The sequence below is a fragment of the Erigeron canadensis genome, chromosome 1 (genome assembly GCF_010389155.1).
Source record: "Erigeron canadensis isolate Cc75 chromosome 1, C_canadensis_v1, whole genome shotgun sequence".
NCBI lineage: Eukaryota > Viridiplantae > Streptophyta > Magnoliopsida > Asterales > Asteraceae > Erigeron > Erigeron canadensis.
Genome location: NC_057761.1, coordinates 33,093,395 through 33,110,408, shown reverse-complemented (window position 1 = coordinate 33,110,408; position 17,014 = coordinate 33,093,395). Strand labels below are relative to the sequence as shown.

General features: G+C 33.5%; 2 protein-coding genes across 2 annotated transcripts; one reads left to right on the top strand and one right to left on the bottom strand.

Moving 5' to 3' along the window:
• The first annotated feature begins 5,403 nt into the window (after window positions 1-5,403).
• LOC122578803 (bidirectional sugar transporter N3-like) lies at window positions 5,404-7,545 on the top strand. The gene is made up of 6 exons (XM_043750848.1): window positions 5,404-5,601; window positions 5,803-5,839; window positions 5,970-6,180; window positions 6,273-6,434; window positions 6,633-6,752; window positions 6,847-7,545. The coding sequence occupies exons 1-6, from the start codon at window positions 5,553-5,555 to the stop codon at window positions 7,333-7,335; spliced, it is 1,068 nt and encodes a 355-aa protein (XP_043606783.1). The 5' UTR covers window positions 5,404-5,552; the 3' UTR covers window positions 7,336-7,545.
• A 1,861-nt stretch (window positions 7,546-9,406) lies between these two features.
• LOC122604804 (3-phosphoinositide-dependent protein kinase 2) lies at window positions 9,407-16,243 on the bottom strand. The gene is made up of 11 exons (XM_043777669.1): window positions 15,824-16,243; window positions 14,886-15,066; window positions 14,694-14,746; window positions 13,772-13,873; window positions 13,361-13,469; window positions 13,178-13,256; window positions 12,907-13,072; window positions 12,672-12,803; window positions 11,047-11,219; window positions 10,318-10,540; window positions 9,407-9,621 (listed from the first exon to the last, which is right to left on the bottom strand). The coding sequence occupies exons 1-11, from the start codon at window positions 15,995-15,997 to the stop codon at window positions 9,538-9,540; spliced, it is 1,476 nt and encodes a 491-aa protein (XP_043633604.1). The 5' UTR covers window positions 15,998-16,243; the 3' UTR covers window positions 9,407-9,537.
• Window positions 16,244-17,014: the final 771 nt, after the last annotated feature.

Sequence of the window (17,014 nt, the reverse complement as noted above, 5' to 3'; positions counted from 1 at the left end):
TCAAAATTTGGGTTTGTGTTTGAGTTGGGGAGAATAAAAAGAAGGGATCATGGTGAACTGACGAATCTGCTTCTCACTTAACGGAGCTAATAGACGACTGTTAGTCACAGAGTGAAAAGTGAAAATTTTGACCAACTTTAGGGTTTTTTCTATAATTAATTCACTTAAGGGCAATAACTGGAAATCCTGCCAACTTAAGGGACCAAAAATGTAATTTTCTCTAATAATAATATGTAAAAAAAAAAAACCATTAGCAATTAGCTTCACGATACTAAAATTAATAATCGACCCATTTTCTTCGATGTAAAAAAACAAGCCCAAAGTACTTTTTTCGTCCATGTGGTTTTTCGAATAAGCACTTTTCATCCTCGCCTTCAACTTTTGACTAAAATCATCCTCGTGTTTTGCATTTCGTCCCTGCCGTTATAACTTTGTCATTAACCCCCTCACATGCAAGTCACGTGAGGGCATTTTCATCTTTATAGAACTAAGTGCAAAAATCGTCCCTGTGGTTTGTTTTTTTTGCATTTTTCATCCTCATCATTAACAAATTCAGGAGAACTTTTCAAACAAAACAAAACAAAACAAAACAAAATAAAATTGCCGGTAACAATTTAATCCAAATAAAACAAAAAACATATACACATACATTTGAGAATTTAGTCAATCACTTTCAAATGCAAACACGTACATACAATGTTTTAAATACTCGTAGTATTACTCGTAATACCGGTATTGGAGGGTACTCCGGTACAACTATTTATGGTATTTTTGTTATTACCGTTTCGGTATTTTCGGTATTTTCATTTTTTATTTTTTGAATTTTTTAAAGTTTTTTTATAACGGTGAGGATGAAAACTTGAAAAGTGCTTATTCCAATAACTGCAGGGATGAAAAAATACTTTAGAAAAAAAAAAATTATATCATGTCGACTTGTTTAATTCTCTGTAACAATTAAAGCAAATTTCCTTTTTCTCCAATCATGAAAATTGTGGCTGTAGCTACTAGCTAGGGCCTCTTGAAAAAGAGGTTGTTGCAAAAAACAAATCTTCTGACAGATACCAAAATATTGATGGGAAAAAAACAAATTGCTAAAGTTGATGTCGCATGTAATGTAATACCATATATACTTTCAATTCAGATTTCGTACACAACCTCAATATATATCAACGGTTTTCTTAATTAATGTTGTTGTCCTGTTATTCGTCAGGTCGATTTAAAAAAAAAAAAATTTCCCCGCGTACGTACACGTGTCAAAACAAAGACAGTTAACGATTTAATCTCCGTAATTTACTTTTTCATTTGTTTATTAATAATGTTTTAAAACTTGACACGTTGTAACCACTACGTAACGAAGATACATAAAACAGATATCAAGTCTTTGTTAAGCTAAGTATAATATGTCATGGTTCAACTCATAATAGTGATATCAAAATCACGGTTGTTCATTTAGGATTTACCCTGTGTCTTGGAATGAAAAAAACAAAAAAAACACGGTAAAATTTCGACTTCTTTACGTTGCATCCTTTACCCTTATTTACAGAAAGGGGTGCTAACGGGTACCCACAAGAGTAATGAGATACCCGCTGCGTTACCCGCATTCACACTCACCCCTTCAGTTGTGTAAAGTCTCGAGAACTTTTCACCAATAGGCATAGAGTACTGTGTAAAAAAAGGTTTATTTTTCTTTTGAGATATAATAATTATGTATCAAATACACAAGTTTTAGAAATGATGGATGGTTTTTTGTTTTTTTTTTTTAAAGTTGAATTTCATTTGAAACTTCATGTCGCGATTCGACAACGAGGGGTCTAGCATACGTTGTTTTAATCGGATCCGCGTTAGAGGGTACCCTTGAAATAGAAATGCCTATTTAAAATACCTGATAGGGAGAAAACTCCCTACTAGTTTAAGTAACAATTTCTACGTGTGTCGTACAATACATTTAATTACTAATATGTTTAATGAATACTTTCACATATTTGAAAGAGTTTCAACATTTTTTTTTGAATTTTTTTTTTTATCTTACTCCAATTCCACTTAGCAATTAAGTTTGCTGTTTAGAGTGCAAGCTATAAAAAGTAAGTAACTGTTCAGTGTCGCTTTCTGTGGGTTTTGAGCCTCAATACCTCGACGGTGTATGGGGGAGGTTAAGATGTAGGCAGACTTTACCTCTACCTAAGTAGAGAGGCTGCTTTCAGTTTCTACCTAAATGATAGAAAAGACCCTCCAACCTTTGCATGGGATGAGGATCGAACCCATGACCTCTGTCTCCAGAGGCAAGAGTGTTTACCACTGATCCAACCATACTGCTGTTAGAGTGCAAGCTATAATTCCACTAAATACAAATATATGATTTACGATTTATGGTGTTCGATTTTTCATTTTAGAAAACGATTATAAAAAAAGAAAAAGGAATATACATGTGCTAAAGGAAGTAATCAATTAATGTTAAACGAACCGTTCATAATTTGGTATGTGGAAAAATTGTTCGTGTTCGTTCATTTGATTAAATGGACGAACATAAAATAAAAAAATTATTCGTTAATGAACATAGCTTTTGATCCTTAAATTATATTCGAACTTTCATTCATACATGTTAGTTCATTTATGATTGTTTGTATATGGTCGTTTATCTATATTTTTATATAAATATAATATATAGTCTTCGATGGTGATTGTGTTTATAAATATCATTCTATAATTAGGGGGAGAAGAATCATTCCTCTTAAATTCCACCAATTAAATACCTTCAACTTAATTTTCCTTTTCAACCCTCCCAACCATTTTCAATGGCATTCATGACCTTCTCAACCCTCTCAAATTTTTTATTACTTTGTTTTCATTTAATTTAATTAAACATTTATAACAAAAATACAATAACTTTAAACTTTATTCATAATAACAATAAACATCTACAATCTTAAACAAAATGTAATTTTTATACTATAAAATTAAGTTCTAAACTTAAACTGTTCAAAACTAGAAGAACTATTATATAAGCATATATAAGCTCAGGGACTTAAGATGCAAATTTAAAACTTGCTTTTGACTATGTTCATCTTCCCCAAAAATCCATATGAAAAATATATATACATATATGGTCGGCCATGTATATATAAAAAGCTGAGAGATTATTATTATTATTATTTTTTATGTTGAAAACGATTACTAGAATGGCTGGACCCCACCACCTGCACGCTCCCCCACTCTCCTCAACGTCTCTTTTCTTCTTAACCCTCGCAGGGCTTAAAGCCCGTCGACCTCCATGCCGTCGGAATGCCGTCTTGATGGCGGCGGTATTTGTTCAGCGGGCTAGGCATGCCGCAACCATGCCGATGACCACTCCTCTCCCCCTTATATTTAGTTGATAGAAATATATTTATAGATATTTTTGTAGCTTTTAAACCCACTTAAATCTCCTTCACAAAGCTAATCTTTCAGCTACCGTCTAGCCATTCTTGTTTAACCGTTTATTTAAGATCAAAAGTTTTTAAGACAATGACCAATTCCACCTTCTTTTCTAACTTGCTTGAAGAATCGGATAATTAATATTAAATCACACTCAAGGGCAAAGGCGTTCAAAATGGAAGGGGCAAGCCATTTTTATGGTTATGAACGCCCCTGGTGGCATTCAGGGGCATTCTCAAGCACTTTTTGGAGAGAGAATACTCTTTAAAGAGCTACACTTGATAGTCTTATAGGAAAGATCTTTTCTTTATATTTCACAACGTCATATTAGTGTTACATCAACTTTTCCCTATCCAAAATTACTCTTTCCAATAGGACCGTTTCTCCACTTCATTCTCAAATATATTATTACGAGTACTTCTTAACTTTTTAACACAAAATTAAATAAACACTTTAATTTAAATTATAAGTAAAAAGTTATATGATTGTACAAGTGATTTATGCGTGTAATGTATAATTTCTTATAGCACATAATAGTTTTTACCAATCTTAATTTAAACTTTTAAAATTTTTATCTTTTAACTTTTGCCCAATATTAAAGTTTCTATTTTCATTTTCTTGACATTAAATTTTTTGGGTTCTCGTGTTTGCATAAAACAACTTTCATATGGTTACGGTTTTAAAATAAACATATGGTTTTGATTATTTTCATCAAATAACATTTTTAATATATAATAACTTTTATCATCGTTACATCTTATGTATATGTAATAACATTTAAAACATTAATATAGCTATTGTATTTGTCTTTATACAATTTTTCAACTTTTTTTTATTTAACCCGCCGCATTTGAACACGACATTTTCAGTAACAATATGTCGAGTAGTAGTTTTCAAAATAGGGATCAAGCTGACATTAAGATAAAATTTTCTTATTGTTTTTTTTTTTTGACATGTATGAAATGTATAAAAAGAAATGTAAAAAATTAGAGTGAAGTGTGGTGAAATGGTTGTATTTTATAGAAATTTTTTTTATAAAAATAAGAATACTGGAAAAAAATTTTATAAAAAAAACAAAACACACACGCTCCTAGCCGACAGCTTGCCAATAATTTCGAAATAATTAAATTTATATTTTCAAAATAAATTTTGTCAGCGTCTAAAACATGAGCAAACAACTCGACGCCTACATCAAGAATGCGTTCTCGTATGTTAGGTTCTTGAGTTCCTAATTAAAAGAAAAGAAGTGATGAGATAAGATTAGATTAGAAGATATTGAATCCTTTCAAATCATATCAAAAGTGGGAGGAAGATTTAAGGAACAAAATCAACTAGATTATCACTCCACTTCCTACCCTTTCATTTCTCTTCCATCCTTAAAAAAAACTCAAGAACACAAATTGTTTTAAGATCATTTGGATTCCTTTCTTTTCATCTCTTAAAAAAACTCAAGAACATAGCAGTAGCGTCCAAGATGAACGCAACTTTTACGGTGTCCACAACGCCTTTTAACAACCGGCGGCTTTGGATAATAATTTTTATATATAAAATCGATGTTTTGTAAAATTGAATTTGAGGTTAGTGTATTTAATTATATGTTCATTTGTTTGTCTCGTTCATTTGTCTTTATTCATCAACACAAACAAATGAACATGTATCGTAAACGTACGAAAATGAACATATATATTATAAGCTAGGTATTGAACTAACAAAAACACTACCTGAACGGCTGATGGGAGGGCAAGTTCACAAGTTCCACTAAACACAAAGATATGGTGTAGGATTTACAGTGTTTGATTTTGCCTCTTAGAAAACTATATAAAAAAAATAAAAAGGGAATAATACACGTGCTAGCCATTGCTAGGCTAACGAGAGATATTATGTTTGGCCTTAGATCGACCTGGCCATTACTATACGTTCGACCATTCACACTCTACCAATTTCTCCCTATATAAGGAATCAATACTCTTACATTTTATGCAATACCCACTCATCATCTCAGGCATCATATATATAGTGATAGTGATAGATACATCTATTGAATCAACACATACTATACATAGTGTGTGAGAAAAAAATATAAAAAAAAAAGGAAAGAATATACACATAGTTAGTTGTAGTAATCATTTTAAGAAATTAAGATGGCAGCTGGGAACTCGGCTACTCTCACATTTGCAGTTGGCCTTGTTGGTAATATATATCCCTTCATTTTATTATTTTTTTAAATAGAATGACGTGATAGTTTGTTAGTGGTTTGAACCGTACGTATCAGTAACATCTTCAAGCATGTTATTACCATTGCATGCTATTAAGATCGACTAAAGCATATATACATACATTTTTTGGGAATATATATGTGTTGCTAATTTTTGATTTTGCTAATACTTGTAGGCAATGTTATTTCATTGTTGGTATTTCTTTCTCCATTGTAAGTCCCATAATATTTAGACATCAATTATATTATTGAAGTACTTAATTTTTGTGGCAAATTAGTTTTCTTTCACTGATTTATTGAGTTAAATTTTGCTAACACATAACATTTGATATATAATCTGCAGACCAACATTCTACAAAGTGTACAAGAAGAAATCAACCTCCGGATTTCAAGCAACACCTTACATCGTTGGCTTGTTCAGTGCGATGCTTTGGATATATTATGCGCTGCTCAAGACTAATGCCATGCTTTTAATCACAATTAACTCTGTTGGATGCTTCATTCAATCCTTCTACATTTGCATCTTTCTCTTTTACGCTCCAAAGAAGGCTAGAGTACGTACATTTGCATCGTTGTGTTTATTTTTATTACAGTAAGGAGATAAGTCTAATTTATTAAAACAACTTAAATGATTATGTATATGCAGATGAGGTGCTTGATAGTCTTTGTGTCGTTGATAATTGTTGGGTTCGGATTGATAGTTGTGCTCACTTACTTTCTTGCTCATGGAGCTACCCGTGGCGTGGTAGTTGGATGGATTTGCCTTGTGTTTTCCTTGTGTGTTTTTCTTGCACCTTTGGGGGTTTTGGTAAGTATATACATATACAATATATAATTAGGATGATGTGCACTCTGGGTACCAATACGATACATGAGACCAGAGGGTTCCCATCCATTTACCTTTTTTTTACAATATATATTAATTTGAATGATAAACAACTACGTATTCACATAAGACCATTTATGTATTTCTATATAAGCAATATTGGTTTTTTTGTTGTTGCAGAAAATAGTTATTCAATCAAAGAGTGTAGAATTCATGCCAATTCTATTGACAGTTGCACTCACCGTCAATGCCGTTGTATGGTTCGGTTATGGTTATCTTCTCCGTGATATCAATATTGCGGTATGTAATTTAATGAAACAAAACAACTTAATTTCAAAGTTTTACTTATTTAACATAAGATATATAACTTATTGAGAATACTCTTGTTTTACAGATTCCAAATATACTTGGGTTCCTCTTTGGTGTTGTTCAAATGATCTTGTACTTCGTATTCAAGTACAAGAAACGATCAGCCACGCATAAAATGACTGACAATCTTGAAGAGGGAAGCGATGAGGGCGAAAAGATCCCAGAAGAAGAAGTGAAAAAAGAAGTAAAAGTGATCGGTATCGCAATGGGAGTTCTAATCTGTGCTGAAATTCCTACACTAAACAGAAGTAAATCATCACTTCCCGTGTCTTCAAAACTAGACAAAAGTGTATCACTGATGCCGGTACGTGGTGCAACACTAAGTAAAAATAAATCGATGATTCCTGTGGCTAAAGCAAACCTAAACAAAAGTAAAACAATGATTTCTATGCCTGCAACGCTAAATGATCGAGATATACACGGTGATTTGCCAGCTGATAGTAATCATCATTCTGTGGCTATTAGTCCTCCATCTGAATCACCTCAAACCATTGAAACTGCAACGACACAGTGATCATATAAATTATGTTGCGCCACGGTACTATTTGTATCTTTCAAACAGCTCGAGCTGTTAGCTAGAGTTTTTATCAATTAACTCGAGCTGTTAGCTAGAGTTTTTATCAATTAACTCGAGCTTGTACTTAAAGCATATAAATCAAATTTAGTATAATCTAATTGCTAAGTCAAGCTTGAGCTTATAAAGGCTTGACATATTTTGAATGCATACGATGAACGAATTTTGGTCCGAGAAATAATAATTATGACATGAGTGAGAATTGAAATGATCATGCCTAGCTTCCAAATAATTTCTAATCAATGATTTAAAATAATAGTGACAATATGTCAACATATAATGTAATACTGTCCGGTTATAATTTGATCAATATAATTGGTCCAATATGATAAACAAAAATACACCGTAAACATTAACCATATAAATTTAGTACTTTTAATTGGTAATTGTAGTAGTTTTGTAGTAATGCTTATTTGCATTCAGTATCTACTTATTTAAAACAACTTAACAATGATTCATATTGGTTTAGAAAATTGGAAATCAAGATTCAATTACATGGACATATATATACCATACTAACTACTAACTACATATAGTAAGATTTGATACCAGATCCAATAAACGATAAACTAATTAACTACATGTAGATATACCATCATCATATCCCATTATCTATGCAAAAAGTTATATAAAAGGAATAGACAACGAATCGAATATTTGAAATAATGGCAAGTTGCTATATATATCATGTTCATGGCTCACATTGTGGAAGCAAAAGGAGGAGAGTTCATGCATGGAGCATCCTAGCTTTACAAGTTGTTACGAATTCTACAACTAGCATAATTCTACGACTTGTGGGCTCAAACGTTTTACTAATCATTTGAGACAATATTATAAATGTCACATCCAGGCAGAGTTGAATACGGGACCAAGGGAACAAGAAAGAGTAGAAATTACCAACGATCCGAAAAAAACCAAAGTTAAATAAGGGGAGGAGGTGGTTCAATTGAAACTCGCTAATGGCTTCATGTAGTATGGCCACTAACCAGTCCATCTAATAGGCAAACCAATGCACTAGACATATGGAAGACCGACTCTAACGACTTGTAATTCAACAATGGAATTTTGATATATTTTGTATACTGGCTAAAATTGAAGAAAGAACTCATTCCTAAAAGGAAAAAATATCCCAACGACATTTTTTTGTTTTAGCCACCACTTGTCAAAAAGTGTGGATCCGCCATCTAACACATTATTTGTTAAGGAGGGCTGAATGCCGAAGAGGTACAAGATACCCCAAGGGAGCGCCATTTCTCAAAGTGGGTATCTCAAAGGGAGGAAAGGGAAATTGTGATATTCATGCCTCTTTTACTTGCTTATTTTCTCTCTCATCTTTCATTTTTCTCAGTTAATTGGAAAATAGGTGTGTATAGTTCATAACAAAACAAAATAAGAATAGTTCATTACCTTATTATCTAATAATAGCATAAAAAGACACTAAAATGGGTTTTTCTTTTCAAAAGGTCTAATTAAACACGAACGCGCTTGACAACGTACGTTGAACGGACCAAGCCCCCATTGGCTCCTCTCCTCACTTACTTTCTTGCTAGTGGAGCTACCTGATAGTTGGACAGATTTGCCTTTGCCTTGTGTGTTTTTCTTTGCCAAGGAACACGCTAAGCAGAAGGTACATAGATAACTTTTTAGAAGATGCATCATGCATCAACAGATTCAGTTCAGAAGATGCATTAGCACAATACACAACACTGTCTACTTAATCAACGAAATCAATGTTATTCTAGGATTATAAGAACAGATTTGACTTTGCAAACTCAATTTAACGAGAACATATACAATTTGAGGAAACCTGAAGATAGCATATCATTTCCAGACGGTGTGAACAAATATACATCAATCACAACTTACATAGTCAGTACAATCTCAGCTGGCAAATGTCAATAAAAGTAAAATGAATTAAATAGCTAAATACCCTAATGAAGAAAAAAAAAAAAAAAAAAAAAAAAAAAAAACAAAAATTAAAATCAAATCAAACCAAGAAAAAAAGAGGTCCTGAGATGAATGTATTTTTGTTTTTGAATATAACAGATTCCTTAGGGGAATCCCACTGTTCTTGGGATTCCCCAGGTCCGACATTAATGTTACATGAAAAGAATGTGTAAACAAATCATATAAAAACAGGTATCACCGGTTTTGAAGGGTCTCGATTGCCTTTTTCCACTGATATGCTCTCTGTTTTGGATCCTCGAACGTCATAACTTTCTTTGGCTGAATTATGATGTATAAAATCAGAAAAGATGATGGAAATATAATAACGGAGTGGAGGTGGCAGATTAACCCATTTACTTAGGGATCAGGCAGTTTGGATTGTGCTTTGCTTCTTCTACCATAGGTCAAATAGATGAATTTAACTATAAGGTGAATGGGGCAAACAGGTAGAAAGGCTTAAATTTCAATTTTTTCATGCTTACAACCTCTTAAATTGTTTCATTCAAAAAATCTGAATTAAGATTTTAGTATGTACTCACAACAACTTTTAGTTATTTAAAGAATACAAAAACAGACAAATAAAGTTTGTGGGTCCACCCGGCCTAACCTGAACACATACTAGTTACGACCCTTTTTAACTCAACCACTTTTTAACTCCCAAATCTACTCATCTTGCAAACCATGTTGAGTAACTATCTCGAACACCAATCCATCATAGATGGAGTGGTACCCGTTAGCAATGAAACCTAGGCCCACATGTGAAGCTGAGAGACGTGGGTTCGATCTTAAAGGGTGCCCATATCATGTGGGATTTAGGCAAAGGTATTTCATAGGCATCATAAGCCCATATGGGGTATACCAGAGCCATGGTTCCCCCCATTACCCTTTTTTTGGTAACTATCTCGAACATTTTGTTTAAAAGAATAAAGTCAAATTAACCAAAGTAGAAACTTAACAGGGGTGATAAGCACTAACCAGGCAAATTTTAAAATTTGATGGGCTGCTAACTTGGACGCTAAGCTCATTGGGATCATCGGACCAAATCATGTTCCCTTTACCTGCTAGCTTTGAGGGGTCCACATATATCAGCTTTGGCTTGTTGGTTAGGATAAGTTGTACTTTCTTACTTGATAGTTTCTGAAGTTTCTTGACCATTGAAATCATAAGAATGGACTCACCAGGATCCAAAAACTGTTGCCTGTCAGAGAAGTTAAAAGGTCAGGCCATGGGTCCATTGTCTTATTCTACATGGCATATTAGTGAAACCCTCTTATTTGAGTAGTTTTAAAGTTGATGTGGAACTTTGACCTACTTCGTGATACATGAGCCGATACAGCTGGCTGTGTTTATCACTAGAGGGTTGGATTGGCAAAGAATTTGTCGTTGAACTGTTCGAAAGTCAACTGAAGAGTAGTTTCAATGAATAACATCTTTAATATGTTTTTGTCATCATATTTAGGACACTGCCTGGTTATAAAGATTTAATAAATTGGACAAAAAGTGTTTTGGGTCAATTAACCTAACTCCAAACCGTTTTGACCAGAATAAAAAATAAAATTTGCTTGCAACAGAAGTCAAGTACAGCGGTTTGACCAACTGAGGCATAAGGACAGCACCATTTTGGTATCCTAGAGAAGAAAAGTATACGAAAAAATCTTCATTCAAAACTAGATGTGTAGTAATATCCATAACAACACAAGGTACCATTTTGAGTCAAAGGAGTCTATTGACGCGAGTTTAGTTATACTGCCCGTATCAGAGGAAGAAGTGACATCAGAAACAGTATCTCCTGTCCCTGTGGCATCACCAATATGTGTTGGGTTCCATGATGAATCTGGAGTGTCATCACCCTCACTTGAGCGACCACTGGTGTGACCCTGTAGTTATAATTAAGATAGTATCATCATGTGAAATAGAAGTGGCAACTTTGACCTATTAACTTAAAAATGGGTTGATTTGGGTTGTGATATTTCTAAAATGAAACAAATAAGAAAATTAGCTAACACGAAACCGATCAAATGGCTCACATAGGCTGAAGTGCAGATAGCCATCCAACGTGTATTTTTATGCACATAAAAAACAGGATTTATATCATCATGTTAATATTTATGTTATTATAATAAATAAAAATTAACAAATAAACTGATTCAAAAAGAACTAGAGAGTGTTATACAACAACCTGACCCAGCCCACCCGTACTGAAAATGTGCCATCTCATAGTCACATAAAACGCTCATAGACCCGTGCATCTCGTATTGGTACGAAGTGTACCGAAACGGAAGTCGCTAGCGTTTCGATCGCTAGTGGTACGGTGAACCAAATCAGGGTGGTACGGGAACCAAAAAGCAAAAATAAACGCGACCCATTCCCACTGGTACGACGGACCAAAAAGCAAAAAAACATGACCCATTCCCACTGGTACGCGATCCATTTCCGTTTTGACTTCCCAACTTCCAAACCAAGATTCCAGAACTTAAGCGGCAAAAAGAGTGTATCATTTAAATTCCCAATATATTTTGGAATTAACACGTATCTTGTTAACAAAATAACTTATTTAATACTCGGATTAATTACAAATTTAGATATACATGTATATATCTTTCTTCTATATATACTAACCTTTATAGAGTTTTATATCACTAAGACACCAACTTATATATCCATAACGTGAAGAGGAATCGCTTAAATTTACAAAGAGCCGACAGACTTGTGTTTATTCACACAAATATACGACTTCAATCCCGTTTTTCCGAGTCCTATAAATCAGGCCCTCACAAAAAATGGGACATCAATCCTGAAAGTGCGTATATAGAAGGTTCTAGTGCTCGTCTTGAAGAAATGGCTTGGGAAGACCTTGATGACGGAAGCGTTCACAATGACAAAGGAAAAAAGAAACGAGTAGAATAGAAACTTTATTGTTGTTTCATTATTCTATTGGATTTTATCATGTTATTTTATCTTTATCTTATGAAATTTATAAGTTTTGTTTGTTTATGTTTTTGGTACATCGTACCAAATACATGGTACACCGTACCGCCTCGTACCGAAATGAGCCTACCCCCTCCGTACCGGATTTGTCACACCTAGCGAATTACGTACCCGTACCGAAGCGTACCACGTTTTATGTGACTATGGGCCATCTCATCCCGAACCCAATTTGATCAACGTGTGCAATGTGCTCAGTCAAAAGCAACAATTTTAATGAGTTAGAGAGAGCAGGTTAGACAATTAGTTGCAGACAACTGAATAAAAGAAAACATACGAGATAAAGGCTACTGAGAAAGTGAAATGACCAAGTAAAATTCCCTACTAAAGCACAACAGATATACCTTCTCTAATACAAGTCTAGGAGGGCTCTTTGACCTTATATCACACCAATCAATTCCTTTGAAAAAAGGATGATTCTTGAGTGCATCATATCCATCATGTCCCGCACCAGGTCTTTTCTGAGGATCAATATCCTGCATCATTATTTTAGTTATGATAAGTAAGAATGGCAAAGACAGACAAGAAAAAATGAACAGTTGAATGGTAAAAAGCATAAAATGCTGGTATGCTGCTTACCAATAATTTGTCAATCAGATCCCTGGCATGATCAGAAAAGTAATCCGGATATTTGACATCTCGTGCTATAATTCTTTGAAAAATGAGCCACTCACTTGCGTCTTTGAACGGTGAAGTTCCCGACAACATCTGAAACAAGGTGCATCCAAGTGCCCAGAGATCATTTCTGTCCACAATTATTTAAGAAGGTGCATAGATGAGTCATTATACAATATGAAAAACAATAACTATAAAATGGAAATATATTACATGAAAACTGAACTTAGCTCACCCAATAGTTGCAGGCGAAGAATTTAATACTTCTGGAGGGACGTACGCTGCGGTCCCCACAAACGTGCATGCCTTGTCATCTGAAGAAGAATGCCATGATTTAGGCCACAGTTATTGGATCCCAGAACACTTTAGGACTAGGAGTAGATTAGAATGCCGTTCTAAAAACAAAAAGAAAACACACCTGATCCTGCATTTGGAAGAACTGTTATCTGGCTATCCTGCATGGGCTTTACGCTACCAAAATCAGCAATCTTAATATGTCCATCTGATGTAAGAAGCAGGTTCTCTGGCTGTCATTAACATGCTGTCAGAATATGTTAATCAAAAGATTTTATGATGACACTTGTCATGTCTTAACCTTTTTTGTTAAAGTATTCTTCTTACAAGTTATAATAGAGATTATCTTCCTTCTATGAAAATTTTGAGGAAATCATTCACTATTATAAAATCCTATTGACAAAGTGGCATATGCCAAATGCTATATAACATAAGTACTGTGGTCAACATTCTTTTCATGAGATGTTATTTTGTGTATGTGATTATCAATCAGGATAGCTGCATCTCAGGGAAACCAAAATATTCATTACAATACCTTGATGTCTCGATGTATCAAACCCAGCTTATGTATGTATTCAAGAGCATCCACGACTTCAGCTGCATAAAAACGAGCTTCATCCTCTGTCAAACGGCCTTTCTGTAAAAGCCAACTCCATAGATATAATAGAAATCTTACATTCAACTTATACAAAATAATAGAACACTATGTCAATAAATATTCGTGGTCTAATAAAATTTTGTAGTAAAGAAAGAAGCATAAAACTGCTATGTGATGGACATGTCATGTGATGGATCAAGCTACGTTCATACCAAAGTGAACCCTTATAGCACAGGCTTGCCCGGTTGACCATCATGTACTTCTTTTACATTTTTTAAAGTTCTATATACATAACTAATGCGCCAATTATGCATATAAAAACCATATCATTGCAATAACAAACTTAATCATGAAAAAGGGCTCTTTGGAAAGTTATAAACACACTTTGGCGGACTTTAAAAAGTTTGACCTGTCCGCCTTTAGGGCTGTTTGGTAAGGAGAAATTTAGAGAAATGAAATCCTCATTTGTCCCAACTCCTTGACCAACCAAACATGGGAAATGAAACCATTTCCATTTCTCTAGTTACCAAACACACCCTTAGTTACTACTATTTTTCATTGACCTATTTGAGATGGAATAAAACCTAAATCAGTTAATCAACCTATTCTAAATCAATGGGCAGAACTTAGAATTAATTTTGCGATGAGATTGTGATGTCTCAAAACCTGGAATGTTCGTTGACCCTATGTAATAAACAGGTGGACGGGCGTTACTTAATTGTGACATTAAATATGTAGAAGACATACATTCAACTACAAAAAACCCAAATTAAAACTTCAACGGAATGCACACATAACAAATGTAGAAGATCATTTGAAGGGTCATACAAAACAAATGAAATTAATGACTTTCACTTACCCTGGTTATTTGATCAAAAAGTTCTCCACCTTCACAAGACTCAAGAGCCATGTCTTCAACATAAAACCAAACAAATGGGTTAATGTATATACCATAAAGGGAAAAGATCAGAAACAAAAATAAACAAAGGAAGTAACTTTAGCAAATTTACAAGATTAACAGATCTATGAACTATAAGCCAAATGTGCTTACATAGTGAAAAAGTGTCTTGGAATGTAAAATAAAGTTGGATTATTCCAGGATGACTCAACTGATCCAACACGATCCTCTCCAACTTCACATAAGCAGTTTTGTTTTCTTTCGTTATGAATTTTTTATCCATAATCTTTAAAGCATACACTTTTCCTGTGTCTTTCTTCTTTGCCCTCACAACCTGAAGTTACAGAAGTTAGGAACTAAAGCAACGCCAATAATAAGAAAAGGAACAGTGTCAAATGAAAAAGTTTGCAATCTGGACGAAAATAAACTAGTATAAAAGTCCAGCATTTTTATCATCTAAAAATTTAAAAGGTTGTAAGCACTTGATTATGCCATGATCCACTTTAAACCCATTTAAACATAATCACCTAAACACATTGAAATTCCCACCCCTAGATTAACTTCACTACTAACTCTAGCTTCTTTGGCCAAGAAATCCCTCGAAAACTAGGAGTAGCTTTTTTTGGAGACTTTATGGAGCTCGAGCTTTGTTTTACAGCTCCAACCAAACTGAGCCTTTGCCACATCCCCATATGAACCAAGATATCACAATATAGTGATATAAAACATATTACAGCATTTATGAGAACATAAGAGCACAACATTGCAACTAACAAAAACTACATTACAAGTTCACATATCAATCAACAAATCAAGATCAACATATAAAGCAAAAACAACAATTTCAACTACTACATCTTCAAAAACCATATTAATTAAACAAAAATACATAAAAAGGAAAAATAATAATTTACGACTGTCTACATGCCACCTCCCCATATCCCGCCCATGGCACGATTCGGTATCATTGTTTTCTTTGTTATCAAAATCACCATATAAAGCAACAATAATAATGCAACTACATAGTTAAAAAATAAAATTAAAAAAAAAAATCCTAACTACTTATAGGAAAAAAAGGGAAAAGATGAAACCTTTGAATAAGAACCAACACCATAGATCTTGCCCATTTCAAAATCTTGAATTGTGAAATTTTCTTGTGGTGCTCTAAATTTAAAGGTTTTACCTTTATTATTATTATCATCATTTTTATTAATATTTAGCTTTGATTCAACATCTTTCTCCATTTTCCCTCTCTCCAAAATCATAAATTTCCCCCAATTTCAAACCCTGCCATACCCATACCAACCTGTATCTATGTATATATATCTGTATCTATACAATCATATGTATGTATATGTATATATGTATATGTTCAGTATGTATAATTGTTTGTTTTCTGTCTCGAAATTAACGAATTTAAAACCCTAGAAAAGTGAAATTAAAGGGGAAATTTGGGGATTGAAGAATTAGGTATTTTTAATTTTATTTAATTTTTTTTTTTTTGTGATTTATGTTTATTTTTGTTTTTGTTCTTTTGGAAAGATGGAGGGAACAAAGTTAGACCGAGAAAGTAGGGGTAGAGAGAGAGTAAAGAGATGGACACGTGTTGCTTGTATAAATGCATCAAAAGCATGAATTGAATAATTTAAAAAACAAAAAAATGATACATATCCATAATCTAAAAAAATAATCATAATAAATAATATTACGTTGGAAAATGTAATGAAAATTTGGAGGTGTGTGTAGATTGGTTTTTTTCTTTTGGTTTTTTAATACACGAGAATAGTACACGTATGTTTCGGCGATGATGGAGTTGATTGATAAAGGGTGGTAATGTAATACAGGCGGCGGGAGTGGTGATGATGGGGTGATCTACCTGATGGGCTCCACCCTTAGCCGTAAGGGATCCGTTCTCTGATTTAAAAATTCGTCGAAAGTATATCGAATGACTACTATAATGAAAGAGTATGAAATTTTAAGAACACGCATATAATTTTTATAATTTATCAATGTACGATTTTTGAGATAAAAGATTTTGAATGAATTAAAAGGATAAAATGATTTATATAGAAGAGAGAAAAAAAATGATTGGTTGAAATTTGATGAGAGAAAAAGGGTATTATAGTTATTTTAGGTAAATATAGAATAAATGGAAAGTCATTTTAAGAAGATACTTAAAATCAATATTGAAAATTTAAGTTTAATGTTGCAAATCTAGAAGCTTTTTGCTTTATAAGGGTGAGGGGAGTGCTTTACCACCCCTCCCCGCCTATCCCATGTTT